Here is a 22,662-nt window from a genome sequence, read left to right on the forward strand (position 1 = left end):
GGTTAGGTAGGGTGGTGGTGGCGGCATTCTGAACATCCTAGGAGGTTGTGCAGAGCCAGGAATTGGTGGAGGTGCAACCACCTAAAAGAACCCATCAGATATGCATAATAAAAATTTCAGCAAGAAAGAAAGAAGTGCACAGAAGCACCCTTGTGTATGCATTAGTATTAATGCAATCTCAAATAAATATCACCCACACTAAGAGAATTTTCAATGCAAGAGAAGTGCCAAAACAGGACCCTAGTAATCAAACTTGACGGAAGAGGAAAGCATTAAAAGGTGCATAAAGTAATCTTTTGAGACTTACTGGTTGGTTTTGTCAAAAGGAAAACCCATTGATTGAGACATCCCTTGAGGCGGGAAATGGCATCCCTTGGGGTGGTGAAGATGATGGTGTCCCTTGAAGTGATGCTGAAAATGGAGGCTGCTGTGGAGCATTCGTCCCCAGACTTCCTACTAAAGGGCGCATGCATTTGAGGAGGTGTCCGAGCTGCAGTCATTGTTGGTGGAGGACCCATTGCTGGTGGTTGTGGCACATTTGCAGATGGAGGAAACCGTGGACCACCAAGGAAAGGTGGTGCAGGTGGCCCATTATTCACTAAACCTCTAATGAGGTTGAAGTAGGTAAAATGAAGGTGCAGTAGAAGATGCAATAGGATTTGGACGAGCAGCAAATGGCGGTGCAACTGGTCCTTGAGATGGTGACCCAGAGGCAGGACCCAAGACTGGACCACCGCCTGCAGATGACGGAAATGATCCAGGAAGTGGTCTAGCCCCAAAAGGTGAAGGCTGGCTAAAAGGTGGTCCGGTAGGTCGACCTGGAGCCACATTAGGGGCAATGTAGGTGGGGGATCCCGATAAAGGCACTGAAGGTCTAGGAACTGCACCAGGAGGCAGCTGACCTGGGCGAGACAATGGCGGTGAAGGGGCTGAGGAAGGAAATGGTGGAGGTTGACCAAATGGCGATGGTCTAGGAGCTGAATTAGGCATAAAATTGGGCCTGTTAAGGTTCAGATTTTGCAAATTATCAGATAACGAATTTGGATTCTGTTGATAATTAGGGTTATAATTAGATGGTGCAGGTGATTGTTGTCTAGGTGCCCTGGAGGCACAGGAGCTGCCATTTTCAATTACCTTGAACCAACCAAAGAAAAATCTGAAGTTTCTTATATCTCCAATCAACAGGATCACAGCTCCAAGACCTATACATAAAAGCCAATAAAACGAATATGTAAATTGCAAAGAGTATACAAAATGTTCACATACCTTAATTAAAATGAATATATCCAAATTGAATTATAGGATAAAGCTGAACCTATCAATTAAAGTAAAAGCAAGAAATGAAAAGGCAGTACCAGGGATCAGAGAGAATGGATCTATCAGTGCGTAATTGATTGATTAGAGGATTGGATCCGATTAGGGTTTTGGAGAGTAAAAGAAATTATGAATTAGGGTTTTGGGATCGGAGTAAGAAGATCCGATTTGGGACTTGGGCAAAAACAGAGAGAGAATTGATAAGAAAGGCGGGCTTTTAACGTTTTGACAGAGAGTGTGCGATTGATTGTCAATAAAAGTATCAAAAGCATTGATTTGTGTCAAAGTTTTTATTTATGATCACAGGGTGTAATGTAAGAAAGAAAAGTGCCACGTCTTCGTCTTTTTAGATGTTATCTGTTCCATTCAGATTTTGCCAGCTTGGCATTTCTAATCCATGTCAGCCTCTGGTTCTTCTCCATTATTTATGAGAGAATTTATTGTTAAACCCCTAAGGTTCATGGAATAGATAAAAATAGAATAGCTATTTTAGAAAATAAATTATTTTTAATTTAATTTATATTTTTAGAATAAAATAGTTATTTCACAAAATAATAATTATATTATTTTTATAAAATATTTATTCTAAAAAATTAAAGAATATATATTTTTAATGTGAAAAATTAAACATTTTCATTCTTGCACTCATCAAAATTATTGAGCTCTCCTCACTCCAAAAATGAAACCTCCTCACTTCAAAAAATGAAAAGTTGCTTCATCTACTCTATCCATGGCTATTGTTGATCGTCAACTCCTCTCACTGGTTCTACTACTTTTGATCGTCAAATTTGGTTCTTTTCATTCCTCCCATTGCTGTTGATTGTTTACTTTGTTGGGTCACATGATGATCTATTATGACTAAGAAAATGGCTATTAGGTAATTTAATTATTTGATTTTTATAGCTTGATGATTTAAATTTCTTGTTTGATTGTTTACCAATTGTATTTTGTTGATGTTTGATTTTGATTTTGATTTATCAATTTTATTTTAGGGTTTATGGCAATTGGACCCAATTGAATTTGAGTATGAGCTTGATAAGGATGCGAATGTTTGAATTGGATGATTATTAGCTTTGATTAGATTGATTAGGATGCGGATGGATGTCCGATATGGATTATCATGTATTTTGATTAGTTTGATAGGGTAAAGCAAGAATTTTAAGTTCTACTAGTTTGCCTAATTTGGTTGTTTTCTTTGATGTTGGTTGAGTTGATAGCCTTATAGATAATGTGTATCCCGCCTCGGTAATATTAGTCCTTTAAGATCTTGATGGGTCATGATTTTAGTTTTGAACTTAAAGATTGGTTATGTTAGAATATGAAAAATTTGTGCTTTGATAGTCTTTTTGGCATTTAGTAGCTTTAGTTTTACGTTGTCTTTCACTTTGCCACAAATTTCTCTTGAAATGCAAGTGAACGCTTTTTATTAGTATGTTCGCTTTTATTAATGTTAACTAGGTTTGGATGGTTGATTATATTTTTGATACCATGTGGTTGAGTAAGGTTTTCTTAATTTCAAAATGATGTAGGTTTTCTTAATTTCAATATGGTGTAGGTTTTCTTAATTTCAATATGGTGTAGTTTTCTTAATTTCAAAATGGCGCTTTTCGGATCATGGTTTCTATCTTGTATACCATTTGTTTGAAAGGTTTGAGTTGTTGATTTATATATCTAAATTGTTGTGGTACTCTTGAGATGTTGTTTGGTTTTATTTCCCTTGATTATTTGTATATTTAAATTCGATAATTAAACTTAAGTGATTCGTTCTAATTTTATTAGAAAATTCTGAAATTTGAAGTTGGCTATTGAAATCTCTTCTATCCTGGTCGTCATGTTAGTTATCTGTGATAATCGTTATCTTTTTGACTTAGGTGATGAGTATGTTTCTTTATTCAATATTCATAGTGCACATATCTTTCGGAGATATAATTTCATGTGAATTGAAATTGAAAAATGCATGATTTAGTATGTTAAAATGTAAATGTAGCAAATATAGTATGGTAGTACTAATTATTATGGAAATTGCTTGTAACAATATGGACTTGGGGATTAATCTGAGTGTGGCAACACTCCATCTGAACTATTTTGGTTGAACATGAATTTCATATAAAAGTGCTACTTTCTTAATTTTTCTTGCATTGGTGGGCAAATTACTACTTCTAATATGAATTGTAATATAACTTGCAGTAAAAATTCCTATCAAATGTGTGAAGTTGCCACTTCTGGTTTACAACTTGAAGCCTTCCTTAATTTTGTACATTCTAGCATGCTTACACTTTAAAAGGCATTGACATTGTTCAAGCAATGACATTTTATCGAGAACTTTAGCAATTATTCACATTTAACTGGTCATAGCATGTGTCATTATTGGGGATGTTCTTTTGGGGAATTAAGGTTTATAACATTTGAATAAAGCCATATCCGATAAGTAAGAACATAGACTTGATTACCATAGCTTTAAGTTTAATTGTCGGCTCATTCCTGAAATTGCGGTTTAGTAGTTAGCCAAAAGGCGTGATCTTGTGTACTTGTTCTATGTTTGATAGACTACATTTTTCTTATCCCATCTTTTCGCTTTTGAGCAGTTTGCATCATTTACCAAATTAGTGGTATGAAATAAACTTTGTCATTTATTTTATGAGAAACAAAGGTATCGTTAGAAATAATTTCGTAGATGCTCTTCATTGTTGCCTCTGCAGTTCGAGTTGTGCTTCTTTCATTGGATACTATGTGGCCTGAAAGTACATTTATGTTGTATGAATATGAAATATATTATCAAAGATTGATAAAATTAGTTGTGGAAGACACTTTACTACAAAAGAATTCTAACTTTTTAAAAGTAGTTTAAGCAAGACTTGTGATGCATTTAAGACATGTGATCATGATGGTTTAACAACAGATCAGGATGCTAAATTCCATGAGTTCGCGATAGACTAGTAAGCGTGTGGGGTTTTGTATTATATTATATAGACATATTGAGATTTTGGAAGTTAAGTAAACATTGTATTAGTTAGGCATGTCTTTTCCTTTTCAGGAGGCCTTCCTCTTTTCTTTTCTTTTTTTTTCTTTTTCCCTCTTTTTGCTTGATTTTTATTAAAATTGTTTGACTTTCGCTTGGTAAAGATATGTGTGTTTTAGTTGTGTTCCTCATTATGTTCTGACTGGGGATATAATTTTATGGCATGTACTTGTATCGAACAGAACTAAAGTGAAATTTATTTATGATTTTTCTTCCTTCTCTGTTCCTTCTCCATTATATATATGAAAAAAACTTGCTTATGTATTGGAAGTTTATTTATGATTTTATGACATGTACAAGCTATCCTATGATTAAGACTTCCATAACAATGTTTAATATCAATAATAAAACCGGGTTTGGTGTAAACAAATTAAAAATTCTGATTGATTTGTACTAGCATAGTGTTCTTTGCTAAAATGCAATTGCATTTCTCTTTGGCATAGGTTATTATTTAAGATAATTATCCACACCAATTTTCACTTTTTAAATTCTTTGTGACTTGAGTAACCTAGGAGATGCCTATTCTTTGCTATTTCCCTAAGCTCTCAGGTTAATGGATTTTCTAGTTTTGAATGCTAAGTAAATTCTGCAGATGTGATAAGGTTGCTGCAAATCATTAAAATCAACATTACTTAATAAGTTCTTCAAACAAATAAGAGCAAGTTATGGAGATCTGATGAATGGGATAATGAAATAAAGCATAAGTACATGTAATACATCATTGATAGAACTTATGGAGGTAATTGTAGGAGAGATGATGCTTCATCCAGAAACGTAAAGTAGGAATGGATTTATCCATGTTGAGTCGTTGAATGCAGTTATAATGTTGGGTAGAGACATGAAAGAAATTGGCAAAAGTATAGAGATCAAAGGATGGACAATAGAAATTCACTGTTTGATTGTTTACCATTTTATATCAAGTCTGTTGAATGCTGAAGAATTATTTGGAGTATTGAATAAGATCGAAGGATGGACAATAAGTGAAAAATTCAACGACTTGAGAAAAATTCAATTTTACTCAAATGTTGATTTTTCAATCTTCCGTTGAATATAGACTTTGGTGGATAAATTTCTCATGAATAGTTGAAATCATTCTTCTTAGGCGACTCTTCTTTATAGAATGTAGGATATAGTTGAATTGACTACTAATAATATATTTATCTTATGATGGTTGGTTTAGTTTTGATTCGAGATGTTAATTTGAATATGATATTACTATTTTCAGACTTTAGATAAATATAATGAATTATATATAGTTTTGAAGTATTGTTATTCAATTTTATAACAATATTAGACATTCTAATGCAATGAGATTAATCAAAATAAAATTGAAAATATAAAAGTTCAATAAAAATAACAATTAAAGAACAAAATAAAATAAAATAAAAGATTCAAGAATTTAAAAATATTTATTTTTCTCATTTAATTAAAAATGGATATGCAGTGTGCATTTTCAAGTTAATTTAATTTGTTTTAGGAAGATAATTATCGTAATCTTAATTTATGGACTAATATGAAAATTTTGGATTCTTTTAATACATTTAATTTTTAATCTTAATTTTAAGAAAAAAAAAATCTCAATTTAAAATTTTATAAGAGCATCTTGATAAAAAAAATTATTGTTATAATTGAAAGAATTTTATGAATAAATTTCTTTTTATAAACATAATCTTGTTTTTCTTACAAAAATAATGTAAATATGTGAACAATAAAGTATTATTAATAAATTGTGCTCGTAATTATGAATGATTCTATTATTTTTCTTCTTGTCGGTGAAATTTAAATCTAACATCACCTTAAAATAGTCTCTATCAAGTTATTTATTTATTAGCATATATAAATTTAATTTGATGATAAATTCCTTTTTTTTTTATGCATCGCGCTTGTTATTTAAATAAAAGATTGTAAATTGCAATTCAAGTAATTATCGGATAATAGTGAAATCGGCTATTAAAAACTCTAACTATTCACCGTTAATAATTTGATTTGTTGTAAGCTTGATGTAATGATTTTTAATATATATTTATTTTGTATGACTAGAGGTTTTTTTTTTTTTTTTTCCAAAACCATAGTGAAAATGAACCCAAAACATATAGTGAATATTTATGATATCCAACTAGATAAATACAAAGAAGAAGATTTAATCCGTGTCCATTATTAAGTTTTGGAAATTCAATGTCTAACCCAATCGATTAAATCAAGTTGGTGATAATTTAAAATGCTTGGAAAAATAAATAACTTTACTTTTTGCAAATATCTTATAATTTTGGAGGATTCTGAAAAAGGATTGATTGTGAAATGAGAAAAGAGAAATGCTATTGCTTTTGTTTCTTATTTTCTTTTTATTTATGTTACATATAAAAATATAACTTGTTTGCTTTTATTTTCCTCTTACAATTTTCGAAATGTTTTAAAAATTAAAAAAAAACAAATGTTTATTTTTATTTTTGAACTTTCGGCTTGAATATGGATTAAGGATCTTAGCCGTTTTATTATAAATCTTTCTTTCATTCTTTTTTTTCATTTTTGTTTTGAGAAAACATTAAAAAAAAAATTAGTTTCTTAAGAATGAAAACCAAAACGGAAAACGATAGCAAACGGCAATATTCAATGGATGGCCACTTTTTCTTTTATTCCGTTTACATAAATCATCAAAATATAAATCTGTAATCCCTATTCAATCTGGAGATTTTTGGCCTTTGATTTGAAAAGTAAAGTCTATTTTGCTAAATATCCATATTTCAACTCTCCATTGAAAAGCAAATTTTAAATAAAATAAAATAAAAGTCTAAAATCAACTTGGGTTGAAATCCATAAAACAATTTATTTTATTTAAATTATATTTATTTTATTAAAATTTAATTTAGTTATAATAAATTTTACATAAATATATATATTATTTAAAAAATTAGCTATGTTATTAAAATTTAATTTAATTATAATAAATTTTACATAAATTTAATTATATAGAATTCCACTCTAGAGCATTAAATTATTCTCATTGAAAAACTTAATGATTCGCAAATGCCAAAAGATGATTTCAGGCTTATTTGCCGAGAAGATTTACTGCTTCATCAGTAAAACACATAATAAACAGCATTTGCAAAAGAAACAAACAAATTCCAGCGTCCATCAATTTACAACTTCTGCATCCAAGTAGCAACATTAAGATATCACTTCCCCTCATAAAGGTCTTCCCCAACTTCAATAACAGAAGTGCTCTATTGCCACTGACCAAAACCATGCCTGCCGCAGCATTCAACAGACAGCTTAAAACATGAACAAACCCATCTTCTGCAAGCTTTGCTCCTCTACAAGTGTTACCATCTTTTCAGGACTCATGAACCCTGGTTATTGATTATATTTCTCTCCTACCAGAGATCTATTCAGAAGACTAATCCTCAAACTTACCATGTATGTTGCCAACTCGAATTCTCTCAAGTCTGCACAAAATTCTAGTCAGAAGTACACCTTCTATATGACTATGCGAGCTACAAACTATTTTTGAAATTTATTTGTACAGTGCTAATGCTAAAACGTATTATCTGAAAATACTCAGAGAGCTGCTGAATGCTGATATATCAAGTCTCTTATTTATCTAAAAAGAGTGAAGAGAGAAAGAACTATTCATTCCTTTACACAGTAAGTATCCACTCTCGAAAACATCATTATACAAGGGCAAGGCAAAGTCAACTTACCATGATGCAACTCTACATAACTAAAGATGACGACAATTGGCAGGCATTGCATAAACAAGCGAAAATACTAAAATACTTCATGAGATGTTTACATCGAGCAGAAGGCAAGTATAAAACTTGCTTGGAAATCAAATAGCAGGCTAGAGACAAGTTCAAATTCTGGGTTATGCATCCAACGTGATGTGCCAAACTTAGATTGATGACAGGTGAAAAAGAGATGGAGCAGATCCAAAACACGGTGATAAGATTAAGACACAACTCCCTGCACAAATCTGGCCTACTCTTATGTAGTACAGAACAAATAAAAAGAATGCCCTTCTGTTCAAATCTTTGGATCATCAACAAAGAAAACAAATCTGAAAATTATGTGAGTTGAGATCAGGTGAACAACCCTACTCTTTCTACAAGAGTAGGCAAGCACTCAAAAGAATAAAGTAAATCCAATTTCTCTCTCTCTCTCTCTCTCTCTCTACATTTTTGTCAGGCAACAATAGTATTTCATCAATGCAAGTGTGTAAAATAAAATCTCACATATGGTTCTAATCAGCTCTCGTCTGTAATATGTGTGATAGCAGACAAAACCACCCCATTCCCAAGTCAAATCATCACCAAATTCCGCATGACCATGACAGAAGTACTTTGGCAGAAGTCCCTACCATATTTCAGAAAAATGACAAATACCTGATTCATCTTATCATTAACTGATGACTCAAAGATTCACATCCCTACCAGTGAACCCAAAAGTACATCCAAATCGATAAAACTTGATTTAGAAAAACCACAACAAAGTATCAAGAAGCAATCGCGAAAACTGAAGTATATAATATTGAGAACAAGTAAATGCTGATATTGAGATAAAACTGTTTCTTTATTCTAAAAGAGTCATTCCAATCTATCCCTCAAGCCATATATATATCTACAGGTAGAACAAACTATCCACTACTAAATAAATTAGTAAATCATTATTCAACAACTGTTATATCAAATGAACCAAAAGATCAAAGGTAACAACTGCCTTCCCATCTGGGCCCGCACCTCAAAAGAAAAAAAAAAGAAAAAGAAATAACAAAAGAAAAGGATTTGCATTTACTCCGCTAAAATAACATCAAATGACCAAGAAATCCTGTCTGTGAGATAAAACTTACTCCAAAATTTCATCATCAGCTATTATCCACCCATGGACCGCAACTCCTCCAATTGTGCTCTGATCTGATCCTGGACCAACTCCAAGCGCTTCAGTACACCTCCAACTCCAAAACCTGCTGCTTCCTCCACTTTTCATCAACCATCATTTCACCAACTCCAAAACTCAACGGCATTGCATTCATTGCCAATCCACCAATTCCCCTCGCACCACACGGCCCTGAAGCCAATGCATTACTCAACAACTCCTTAAACAATGGCGACAAGCAACTCTTCACTGTCTCCTCAATCAAATGCGACACATTCACATTACTATTGCTAATATTGTTAACATTATTAATATTATTACTAACGTCAGTATCATTGGGCAATCGCTTATCCTCAAACTTAAGACCACCAGAAGCAGCAGCAGCAGGGGGCAGCAGCAGCAGCAGTAGATGAGCGGGAACGTGATCGTTTCCTTGACCTAGGAGTAGATTTATTATGATCCTCAATTTTAACATCGGCATCATTAAAATTAGGGTTAGGGCTAGTTAGCATCGTCATCATCCAAATTAGCATCTTCAACACAAATTTTGCCGGTAGAACTCCAGATCTTACGAGAAATTTCAAAAGTAGCTTGATCATGAGGACTTTTAAAGAAAAATCCTTACCAGAGCTAATTTTGCTAAGAACATTACGATACTTCTTTTCAAGCGTCGCAGTTTCTCAACCAGCTGATTTTTATTAAAATCAAGCTGTAGCTTTGACTTGATTTGATCATAAAATAAAGCGGTGTCATGGTGATTGCTTCCTCTTTGCGTCGTGTAATCAAGAAACCCTTGAAGAAGCTCGATTTCATCCTCGTCTGTCCATAATCGCTGAAATAACCGTCTCGATTCATCCATTTGTTGCGGCTGTGGTTTTCTCTTCTTGCGGTTGTTGGTGAATAACAAGCGTCGTCGTCGTCGTGGACTCCACGCGCTGACGTTTCGTGTCAGGAGTGGACTCTAAGGAAAGAAGAAGGCGCGTCGCTAACACCGTTAGGGACGGCGATTGTGACAGCGGAAGCGGAAGGAACCGCGACCGGAACGGCAATCGCAGGAGAACAAGAAATTGGGTTGAGGTCTTCTTCGTCTTCTTCGTCAGGTAGGACGTCGTCGTTTTCTTCAATTATGGCATCGTCATTTTCGAGATCGTCATCGTCATCTTGAGACTGAGAGGATTCGTCGTCGTCGTCTTCAAGGTCGTGGTCGAAAACGGTGTCGTGTTGCTCCGAGGCCATAAGAATGTTTAGAGAGAAAAGTTGGGGGTTAGTTTTAGAGAGAGAAAAAGTAGTTAATTTTGGGTGGGGTTAGGGGCTCACGAGGAATCGTTGGTTTGGTCTGGTTTTTTCTTTGGTTGCGTGTAGGACTTGGTGAAATGGGGTGGTTTGGTTTGGGGTGGTTTTGGTGGTAGAGAGTTTTATCGGAGGAAATCGTTTACCCATGCTCTCAAATGGCGCGTGTTTTCACTCAACCAGGTTTATGCTTCCCGCTGAATCCGGACCGGGAATGGCTGACAATAATAGGCATAATTATGATTTGCTCCTAGGATTTACCATATTATTACTAATATCCTCCTTTCCTTTTAAAAATTACATGCCCTTTAATAATAAGTTAGTTTCCTCCATTGATTTTTTTTTTTTATATTAGCAACTATTAGATTAAATGAAAATAACATACATATCTTCCTTTAATGGCCAGATATTACTTTATTCTATTAAACTGATGAACATAACTTTATTTTAGTATATTTATTCAAAGTCTTATAATAGAATAAATTATTTATTCAATTTAAAGTTAAAACGGAATCCAAGTTTTTGTAGGATAAATTTATCATTTTGTTTAAATTAGCAAACTGTAAGAGGGCTCTAATGTAATATGGTAAAGTGAATGAAGTTTTAATATACTTTTAAAATGTTGAAAAGTACTAACTATCTTATAAATTTATAGCAATAGTACATTTTGATATGCTTGGTCGTTTACTTAATAGTTATAAGGTTCAATTTTTCCTTGTACTTTCTGAAAAGGTCAATTTATCCTTTTCACATTTTTGCCCAAATCAGTCCAAGACTTTGTTTTTAGCTTAATTTTCCCTGAGTTGAGAAAGTGAGTCGTTTTCTAATAAATAAAAAATAATTTAATAAGTTGAAAAATCTATTTTATAATCTAAACACAATTTAAATATTTAATTAAAATATCTTAAATTATATTTTAACATATAGTGATTTTAAATTAAAAATTTTAATTTGATTTAAAATTAATAGTTTTTATTCTTATCACTCTCCTGTTAGAGACAGTGAAACTCATTCTCTAAAAATGAATTAAATTGAGCTAAATAAAATTTGGGTTAAATTGTCTCAAAAGGTTAAAAGGGTTAATTTGATCTTTTTCATAAAGCGAGGGGCAAATTTAACCTTATTCCTTTCTTTTCTTCCAGTAGTCATCCATACACCCATAGCTTATATGAGAATAGAGTTTGAATTTAAAATTTTATTCTACATTTTGTTTTTTCAAGTATCCGGAAATAATTATGAGATTCAATTTGGCACTCTCTTCTAAATACAAAATCTGTATTTAGCAAATTATATAAAATTGAAGTTTTTCTGTCTGTTAATTTTCTTAAAGAACGTAAGACAAAACATATATGCTTTGGCTTAAATCTTAAACTCAGTGTGTTATTGGTTATAACTCGTAACATTTGCATTTCCCGGGAAAAAAAAAGAAACTTGCAACATTTGCATGACATCCAATAATTTATTTAGGAAAATTATAAATGCTTGTTGGGCTTGAATAACAAAGTCCGAGGTCTTAAGTTCCATAGCCCATAAGCAAATATGAAATCTTTGGTACTTCCCCACCTTATCCGTCTCCCTTTCACTAACAGCATATGCTCTTCCATGGATCCTTCATTTCTCCTCCATCCAGAAACTATTCACCACAAACACAACCTAACAATACTTCTCCATTCCAATTTCAATTAACAAAAGATAAGAACATTAACCATTAAATACTAATTCCATTTGATGATGGCCTGTGCAACTACAAGACCCACCTTCTCATTCCACCTTTCCCAACTCTTACCTCCCAAACCCAGAATTTATTCTTCCAAATCATCATTTCTTTCTGTCCAAAACCCCAGAAGACCCACTTCATTCTTCACTCAATCGATGTCTCTAAAGAAGACAAACCACCCACTTCAAACCAACCTAGTAATAGCAATCCTCCTCCACCACCACTAGAATCACTGACTGAAGCAGAAACTGAAACAGAATTTGATCAAAGGAGGTTAGAAGAGTTTGCAGTGTTAAACACTGGAATTTATGAGTGTAGGTCTTGTGGGTACAAATATGATGAGGGTGTTGGTGACCCAACATATCCAATTCCACCAGGGTTTCAGTTTGATAAGTTGCCTGATGATTGGAGGTGTCCTACTTGTGGAGCTGCAAAGAGTTTCTTTGAGAGTAAAAGTGTAGAGATTGCTGGATTTGCACAGAATCAGCAATTTGGGTTAGGAGGCAACTCACTCACTTCTGGGCAAAAGACTATTTTGATATATGGGACCTTGTTCTTCTTCTTTGTTTTGTTCTTATCAGGGTATTTTCTGCAATAGAGGATGGTTACTGATAAGAATTTTGTAAGTTCTCTTTTTGGGTTTTGTGCTTATTGTATCATGTCCAGTTTTAAATTTATGATACTTGCAAATAGATTCATATTTAAGAAGTGGATAACTGGGGTTATAGCATATCATTTGTTTTGCATCTCTGTTTATAGTTTGATTAAAATAACAAAGATGGCTTCCTGCCATTTGCTCATAATTCATGCTTACAAGATCATAATAATTTCAACAATATACTAATTCCGCAAGTTCTAGCTGTTCTTTGATTCATACCACTGCCAGTCTGCATCTATTCAGGACTAACGCTGCCGTTTCTAACCCTATGCATTTTCCATAAAGCAATTCTCCATTGCCGTTAAACTTTCTTTCCGTACAGCTGCAATAGGAAATATCAACTTTTCTTTTCTTCACAGAGAGTACAAAGTATATTACTAGAAACTGAGTACAAATACATCATGTCAGTCGCTAGTTACACCATCTAATGTTACTAAACACAAATCAACAGTGGTGATTCTCGATATACTATCATCGAGAGAGGGTTAGTTTCCTATGACTCGAAACCCAATTACATCAAAACATGTTTATCATATAGTTCTGTGCTCCAATCCAGCAGATAACAAAATCAGAATGATGACACCTGCAACAATGCTTCCGTAATTGGCATACCAACTCTTCTTCAAATCAAATGTTCTCTAAAGGTTGTTCTTGCACCCCATGCAACATTATCACTCCAAAATGTGAAAAGATAACAGCAGGTGCTGATTACTGGATTAAGTTGCAGGAACAACTATTGTTTAGTGCTCAAACCTTGCTTTAAAGTGGAGAGATCTCACTGTTTGTTGTATGAGCACATCTCAGGTAGAAATCAAGTTTAATTAAATCGGCAAGATTATTGATGATTTACATCTGATATTTGTTGAGGATTTGACATTTCCTGAGCTGCACGTGTCTTGACCTGATAAATCTGCTTCGCCTGTTTCTCATTTGCACCCCTTAGCATTGTTTCTTGTCTAAAGTACATCTCAGCATCTGTATCTGTTGCTTTGCCAATCCACTTGGCGGGTGGTGATGGAAGTGCACCTAAGTTCTGCTCAAACTGTTGCTGCAAACTCGAACTGTATCCTGTATTTTGTGTGCGCTGTGACATTACTGCTGGTGGTCTGCTTTTGACATTTTCTTCCATAGTCAAAGCAGACATGCCGGTCTTCAAGTCACGGTACTGTTCATGGTATTGTACTCTATCCTGAGTTCTAAAGTTGTGCCGTTGCTGGAGACACCATTCGAGAAAAGAGGGGATCTAGGATTACTCATTAGGCCTTGCTGATAATTGTGATGTCCATAATAATAGTTTGGATCATTACTGTAGCCTCTTTCGTAACCAGAAGGTCCGGCAGGCCTAGGCCTGTTGAATGTAGAATTGCCTGGAATATTACGATATGTTTGTTGCTCCAAAAATTTCGAAGATGAACCGTTTGGTCTGATATTAAGCGTGTTCTTGACAAGACGATGAGCTGCCTCGCCCAACAAAGGGCCGGCTATTGCTCTAGCTACTTGCGGCCTGTAGAACAAACATACATTTAGCAAGATACACGTACAAGGACTGAGAATACTAGGTTTTATTTAATTTATAGAGTCCACATGAAAACTGAGATCGTAATAATAAAAAATAAGTTAAAAATAAAAATTATATAAGAACAGCATCAAACTTCAGCACCCTTTCTTTCCTCAATTCCTTGTGTAAAGATGCAACCACATCTAGCTCAAACTTGAGTAGCCCAAGTAATAAGTCAAGTTGATTCCAAATACCACCATACTTGACCTAGATGGAGCCTGAGTTCACTCAATTTAATTTTTCAAATAACCCGTCGATATAAATCATTTAAATAATAATTTATGATATTTTCATCTTACTCCTATTTATACAGAACACCCTATTTTGAGATCTCTTAAGCCTCTTTGAATTTTAATTCAAGTGCAGTGCAGAACTTGATCTGTATCATAAAGTCAAGTCCAGGAAAAACAAAAGCTTGAGCATCCTGTTAACTCAAGTTTTGTAAGAAAAATAAAGCTAGATTGAGCTCAAACAAAGTTTCAAGTTTAGTCGAGTTTGAGCGATGCGCTCTGCACTAAATCGATTCCATACAATTCAAACCATTCATGCTCCATCCACCTCTAATGAGGAAGAATATTGGTAAGGAGAAAAAAAAAGAGTGAGCGACTAGGGCAAAACCCATCATTACTTTGTTACCTTTCTTTGCCCTTCAAACTTGGTCAAGTTCGAGCAGTGCACTGTGCACTAAGTTGACTCCATACAATTCAAGAACATCCATAATCCTATCTGCCTCTAATGAGGGATAATATTTTTAGAAAACAATTAAACAACTAGGAAAAATCTATCATTACTTTCTTACCTTTCTCTGCCTTGCTGGCGCCGACCACCATGATCTTCATGCCATAACATGGGGAATGGTTTAATATCTAAAGGTTTTAAAATCTGCAACAGTAATGACTTATCAAAATGAATGATACTGCTAACGATATGAAACCCATCATGAAAACAATACATGAACATCCTTGCTCTTTCACATAGCTCTTATGTCCCATATGCAGAGATGCAGGAGCAAGACAATTCCAACAAATTTGGACATCTATCATGCAACAACTCTGTTCAGAAACCTAATTGTCAAGTTCCTTGAGCACGATTAAATGCCACCAGCATGATGCCCATTTATTATATAACACGCAATTGCTGTTTAGCCAAATTAGTTTTAGACATGGAGCTGTTCCATCATCTTCCAGAAATGAACATAAGGAATGGTCCAGTTTAGAGCGATAATTTGTGGAACACAACTAACATCATGTTCATTGTTTATCATGTGTTCATATCATGCATAGGTAAAAGCATTGCCCAGAGGATTAGTTTATACCTTAGCCTTTTCTGCTCTTAAATAACAAAATGAGATCAATTTTACAAGCACCCAGACTACATACCTTTTCTGGCATGACCACACCATTGGGAGGTTCAGGGATGTGTCTGTGATTTATAGGATTAAGGTATGTAATGTTTCTGCAAGGCAAGAACACCCAACATAAACAAAACTGATTTACTAGCTTCCTAAAGGTGAATTACCAGAAAGGAAACTTACAAAACTTGGTTATGTTCTATGTCTGGAAACCCATTGACAGGGGAAGCGATTGTACTTCTCCACATATTCCTCTCGCTTAACCAAAGATATCCATTCATCCCAGCACTGCAACATTTTAGCAACTGATGAGTTCTAGAACCAGTAAGCTTTTACCATAAAAGCGATTAAACAGTTTAACTCAATGATGCATTATGATGGAGATTCACTAACCTGGCATTTGTGTCTATTGCCCAAGGTTTTCTTTGATATTGGGGTAAGGAATTGAAACCTTGATAATGTGCGATGACTTCTGCAGCCATAGGATGAGCAGGATGGACATAAAGCAAATCTAACATGACACTATTTCGAGCCGCTCTTCCTCCTGCAACTTGCCAAACTAAATTTAGCACCGAGTTTAACGCTTATCTCTGTTACAAATACCTTATCTATAGGTCACAACAACCATCTGAATTTAATGCTGATCTCCTTAAACTAAGCAAACAGAACTTGATACAGGTTTTTGTCTACTAGGTATTCTCTAGTACAAAAATTGGTCCTGAATGATATTATTGGATATTCACTGAATTGCTTTCCAAAAGCTTGGCTTTGATTTCTGAACATCACAAGAATTAGCTTCCACTAAAGCGGCCATTACATAGAAGTGCAATGAAGATATAGTGGGTTAAGTTTCTAAAACTACTGCAATAGTAAAAGCCAGAAGAGCAGCATCAAATGAAAGCAATAAAATAACAGTCTAGAAATAAAAAATTCAGACCGTTAAGGTGCTTTCAAGTTTCTTTGTTTGAGCAAGCAATTTCCTCTCATCAATGAATGGCAATTTGGCAATTCCTGTCTTCCAACAAAAGAATGTAAGAAAACTTCTGTTAGTTGATTAGAAACAATAACAGTAATAGTAGACATGCTGTGTAGAGAAATATTAACCTGCCAGGCGAAACGTTTACCATTCATGTCAATCTCAAAATCTGCCCACGAAAATTGACCTAAGTAATCTTGCAAAGGCAATAAAGCATTCCAACAAAAAGGGAAAATATTGATTGATGATATAATCAGTTTTACAAGGGAAAAATCTAGAGATTGGTGACGATGAATCAGTCATCAATTTCCTGTATTCTTCTGGCAGAGCATTAGAACTGTAGCAGGCCCAATTTCCAATCAGCACAAAGACAAATAACCAGCCAGACGTAAATCTTAAGAAAAGATTAAAGAAAGAAAGAAAGATTGCAATGATGATAAAGTGAGGCAAGATAGAAAGTAGGAGGTGTGCCTTGCAGCTGGTAGGGTTCCCATTAGCTGATCAAAGGGTTTAAACGGCTCTCCCAGAAAGAAGGTTATTTCCAAGTCAGCAAGGCCCTTCAGATCGGAGGCAAATGGAGCATAATGGTATGGATAAAACCTGAAACAAATAGAAGGCAAGTGCAGTGTTAACTTTATATGTTAATAGTATGCATATAAAGTGGTTGGCGACTTCTCGTTGTGCACAAGGTGCATGTTTCTGGACAGAAATTAATTCATTAAGCAGGCCATGTCACACCCAAAAGAAAAATGTTAACAGTACAGACTACAACTTGTACATCATAAATGCACATGTACAAGCAAGTGGTGCATATGTATTTACTAGGACTTCATAAATGAAGATTGCTTTAATAGAACGTGAAATACCAGGCTAATTTAACATCAGCCAAAATCGAACTAACCATTGCCAAGAGCATACACCTTGGTAGTAATAGCGGCAGACCCAACACAAACCTTCCACATACTTCAAAACCTGCACCAAAATGATTGAAAGTTCCTTATTTAACTAAGGATACAAACAAAATAGAAATAGAGAAAGGAAATAAGAAAAGGTGAGCCAAAAGCTTTTCATTTTGGATTTGGGCAAAACAGGGTGGGCCAAAAGCTACAGCATATGAAAAGGTCTGATGTGTCCAACAGAAATTGCAAGTAACCACAAGAGGCAATCATTTTGCATCAAAAAGTTCACTTACCACATCATTTCTAACTTTATCTATTTCATCCGAGTTGTTAAACCAAATTTCTCGGCATAGTATCTTTCTTTGTAACCAGGTTCCCCCAACTTAACCTGAATGGACAAAAGAAAATAAATAAAAAGGCAGCACGCTCCTAATGGCTGACCTTCAGATTGGTTGGCCATCCTTATAGGATCAAGGAATAATACATATCACGTAAAATCATATCTAAGTGCAACTTATATAAAAAGGCACTTGATTAACAAGTCAACCATATCAAAGCTCCGTATCACTGTATCCTGATAACAAGCCAAAATTCCATAGTGTCTAGGGCGAAACTGGACCTCTATCTATATCAATGGCCATAAAAGACTCATGTGTGAAGGAAGTCACAAAAAAAGAAAAAGGTTACTGCCAACAGCTATGAAACTGCTAATTGCTTCAATTTTAGGTGTGCATCTAACAATTCCCTGTACTCCAAATAGTAATCTAACACTTCACTTGGTTTCAAACATGCATCTCAAATTATTGTTATAAAAGACCTTGTCTACAGCAGGTGTCTGAATCTCTTCAGAGGATTCCCTTCGTGCTTTGAGTCTCATCTCCTCGTTATTTTCCAAAAACTGAAAATGAATTCATTAGCACAAGTATGGATAAAGACATGGATTTACATAACATAAGATAATAAAAAAGACGGCAAAAGAAGAAAATACATTTATGATAAAGACTAGAAGTATTTCTTTCACAGGTATTGCTGCAACAGTAACTAATGAGATTACTAGCGGACAAATATGGATGCAACATGTGTTCTGTGGATCTTGCTAAAACTGACCCCTATGAACTTCAGTAACTAACTATGAACTTCAGTAACTAACTAATTTATTGCCTTTTGACCGATCATCCTTTTCTACTTCTGACTTCCACTAATAAAATTGGACTATTGGAGACAAAAGCTTAAAACATTTCATTAGTAAGTGGTGAGAAACATGGGCATATTCCAATCCAAGTATCTGCCAAAATTGAGCAGCTCACTTTTTGAATGTATAGCTTCATGCCTCCGTCTAAAACCACCATATCAAATAATTTCTTGAAACCAAGTACCAAAATATTTATTTGCATGGTAAGCTTAGTTCAATCAATTTTTATTATTATAATACGATATTTGCTTCAAGTTGATGAAAAAACTAATGAGAAATGGACTTTATTCAAATGAGCACGATTCGTTCAGATTCTATCATGACAATGTATTGAATTCGTTTTGTGCTATAGACTCTATGATTGAAAATAATTCAGAAAGTCTGAATTTTATTTGATAGTTGATTGCAAATGGTTGTATAATGATATGCCTGTTGCAATGCACAGGCACCATAGCTTGTACATTAAAAAAGAAAGAAACAAAACCAGAAATTTGATAATTTGACATGCATATTCTGAATCCATTTATCTTGCATGAATAAGATTAATTGCTCTTCATAAGAGCAAATTAAATCAAACATGAAAAAGGAATTACCTGCTGTATACGAGTCCTTTTCTGAAAGATTTGCTCTTCATAAATAGCGACAGACTGGATAAAATGTTCTACTCTATCTAGATTAACCTGTACATGTAAACTAATTCATATTAAAATTTCATGTGAGTAGAGCACTGTTCCAACCTTAAATCATAGGCTATTACAATAGCACAAAATAAAATCACTGGAAGGAACATGGAAGAAGTGGTATTTTTACAGCAAGATATGGAACCCATGCTAAATTTAAGAAGAAAAAGATACTTTGAGGGACAAGTTTCTGGCAGTCCAATAAAATTGACAAGGAACGATTTATACGAAAACTCAGCACCAAAGTAAAAGAACCCCCAAGAACTACTTTAAGACCATTGTTATTATGTTGGGAGTTTTGCTGAATGGACTACTACTAGATTGAATAAGTTCAATATTGGACAGGTAAACAAAAATTCAACCAGTATCCCATATATGAATATAAAAAAAAAAAAAAGTCGAAAGTACTAATATTAATAGGGTTAATATGACTTGTCACTGTATATACAGCAGGAGTCTGATACTAATGACAAACAAAAAGAACAAAATGGACCTCTATATGGACTGCAAATGAGAGATTATGTCTACTTTTGAACAGATTCTTATGTAAGAGAAAAACACAAACTGCTTCAAGAAAAACATGCAGAGTGCAGAGGTTTCGTAGATGACATAGAAAAGAGAAATTACCTCACCGCATCAGTAAGATAACCACCCATAGCAGAAAACTCCCTTCTGTATACATGCATCAATAAATTTATAGCACCCTGAAGCAGAAGACAATTCCATGATAAACAGAAGACCATTTCATAATAACATTGTAAACAAAGAGATAAACATCACGAGGAAGTAAATAGCATAGGAAACAGAGGAAGAGATTATATATGAAACATAAATCATCAAGGAACACAGACAAGCAATATTATTGAGCTGAGAATTGAACAATATTCATATTGTGGCTCAGAACACGCAATTCCTTAAAGAGTAAAACTCCCATCTGCTGACTTACCTCCCTAATCTCCAATGTTGGCATATGTGGAAGGAAGTCATTGCCAACAAAAAAACATAAGAATACAAAATCATCCAGTATTCGTTCAAAGTTGATCTCCAATGGAGGGTTTGGAACATCCAATTCGTATTGCAAATATTCTCGCAACACCCAGATGTTGAGGAACTGTGCAGACAATGATTCAATATAAAAATATTGGAAGAAAGTGAGATAATAAAAATAAAAAATATATATGAGCATCTGGTTCTCCAACCTGATATTTCTTCTTGTGAATTGGGACATCATCTTCCACATTCCAATCCAGAGGGTTGTCTCCTGGCTTACCACGGCAGTCAGCTGCAAGATGCCCAGTTTGACCACAGGAAAAGCACTTCTCCTGTTGCCCAGGGAATGTGACCATCTACAAGTCGGAAAATAAACTTTTAGGATCCACCATGTGCATATTAGAAAAATGATCAACCATGAGCATGGAATGAGCTGGAACCATGATGACCACTTATAAAGACATGAACCACTAACCTCTCTCAATATTGAAAAGTGAATTTCATGTGTCGCTAAAGCCAGCATAATCAGATCAGCATCCTGATTTAAGATAAAATGATTGTTTTGATCACGAATAAAAAAAAAAAAACTGATGAAAAAACGATAATCAGAAACCTCAAAAGCCTGAAATAATTAACAGAAAAAACTCACCAGCCCATATAGACAATGCCGTGTGTTCGGATTGAAACCGGAAAGGTTACGTTGTAATCTTATGTATGACATAACTTTGTGCTCTCCCTCACCAGGGACATTTGCATCAGAAAGAATAACCTTCAAATAATCACCCAATGCAGCGCCATAATTAAATTTAGAGACAAAGTATCCTGAAAGCCAGATGTCTATGAAAAGAAAAATAAAGAAGGATTACTCCACAGTCAAGGAATGATCCGATCTGAGAAGGGCTAACTGAGGAAAGGATAACACCAGTCACACCTTTGTATACTTCCACCCTGGGTTGTGGTTCAACCTCATTTGTACATAATACTGAAGCCGGTCGAGAGCACAGCCATAAATTGAGTGCCAGGGTGATAACATTAGAGTCAGATGTTTCAGGCTTTTCTTTGGGAGACAAGAGATTCCCTTCAGCCTCAAATTCTTTTCTAAGTCTTTCTTCCTCAGCTTCCTAAGACATCAGAATATACAAAAACAGTACAGTAAGCTAACCACATTCCAAAAATCCTCGTTAAAAATACAGGAATTCAATTCTATTTAGTCAATGCTTATGTTTATAAAGTTTTTAGGCACTATAATTCAATTCTTTCAACTTAAAGAAAATAAAAGAATTTTGAAAGAAAGAAAATCATTCCAGAATCAACATGATTTTGCAACAAATCTTACTGCTTCAGCAGCATCTTTAGCAGCTCTAAATCGCCGAGAACGTTGCTGATTCATTTTCGCTCTAGGTGCAACTCCATCTACAAGAAACTCAAAGGTAATTTCGCTAGCATTGCTACATAAATAGAAACAGTGAAAAAATTCATGGCTAAGCTTTACCAATTGCCATAAATAGAAGCTTCCGCGGCCGAACCAATGTGAATAAATGATCAATGTAATCAAATATAGACTTAAAAACATCATCATAAGTAGGAGGCGGAGGCTGTACGAACATAAAACAATAAGAACCTTACTAAATTTGAAGAACTTTCACACATAATCAATAAAATCCCAAAAAAAAAATCTATTTTCCAAATAAGTAAATTAAACTAAAAAAAAAAGATTAGCAAACATAATTTAATCAGAGCAAACCTTTCCATCAGGATGGAAACAAGGATGAATAATACCATTCATATCTAAGTATAAATTATCGAATTCTAAACCGTTCGGGTTAGGTTTTGAGATATCAATAGGTCCAATTACGCCATTGCTGTCTTCTTTTGGTTCCTCTTCAACCACGTCGACAATTGCTAGCGGGTACCGGTCCGCGAGCCACCTGTAAAACGCTGGCACGCCCATGGTCAAGTCCTGGTCCGGTCAAGGTTCTAAGCTCCTGTTCGATCAAAGAAACGACTGTTTGTTGAAAGAGGGGGCTTTGGTGGAGAGAGAAGAGAGAGATCTGCGTGGAGTGGCGTCGCTACGTGGAAATAATCATATGGACTATAATGCCCTCTTCGGTGAGCGCACAGGTGAACAGGTTTTGTTGATGGAATGTTG

General features: G+C 34.6%; 2 protein-coding genes and 1 pseudogene across 2 annotated transcripts; 1 reads left to right on the forward strand and 2 right to left on the reverse strand.

The window, feature by feature from the left end:
• Nucleotides 1-9,166: 9,166 nt before the first annotated feature.
• On the reverse strand, nucleotides 9,167-10,453 carry LOC125369036 (annotated as a pseudogene).
• Nucleotides 10,454-12,085: 1,632 nt separating this feature from the next.
• On the forward strand, nucleotides 12,086-12,939 carry LOC125369037 (rubredoxin-like). Its single transcript, XM_048370396.1, is given in 2 exon segments — nucleotides 12,086-12,323; nucleotides 12,326-12,939. Coding segments are annotated over 2 exon segments (585 nt in total). The 5' UTR covers nucleotides 12,086-12,220; the 3' UTR covers nucleotides 12,808-12,939.
• Nucleotides 12,940-13,551: 612 nt separating this feature from the next.
• LOC125369038 (5'-3' exoribonuclease 4-like) lies at nucleotides 13,552-22,655 on the reverse strand. The gene is given in 27 exon segments (XM_048370397.1): nucleotides 13,552-14,076; nucleotides 14,079-14,371; nucleotides 15,225-15,307; nucleotides 15,805-15,880; nucleotides 15,960-16,064; nucleotides 16,170-16,308; nucleotides 16,311-16,320; nucleotides 16,714-16,791; nucleotides 16,881-16,939; nucleotides 17,016-17,089; nucleotides 17,224-17,352; nucleotides 17,654-17,724; nucleotides 17,945-17,979; nucleotides 17,982-18,039; nucleotides 18,469-18,549; nucleotides 19,437-19,523; nucleotides 20,156-20,227; nucleotides 20,470-20,634; nucleotides 20,723-20,869; nucleotides 20,989-21,051; nucleotides 21,163-21,282; nucleotides 21,445-21,503; nucleotides 21,506-21,538; nucleotides 21,541-21,634; nucleotides 21,850-21,926; nucleotides 22,006-22,108; nucleotides 22,258-22,655. Coding segments are annotated over 27 exon segments (2,892 nt in total). The 5' UTR covers nucleotides 22,465-22,655; the 3' UTR covers nucleotides 13,552-13,702.
• Nucleotides 22,656-22,662: the final 7 nt, after the last annotated feature.

The sequence above is a fragment of the Ricinus communis genome, unplaced genomic scaffold (assembly GCF_019578655.1).
Source record: "Ricinus communis isolate WT05 ecotype wild-type unplaced genomic scaffold, ASM1957865v1 Ctg66, whole genome shotgun sequence".
Classification (NCBI taxonomy): Eukaryota; Viridiplantae; Streptophyta; class Magnoliopsida; order Malpighiales; family Euphorbiaceae; genus Ricinus; species Ricinus communis.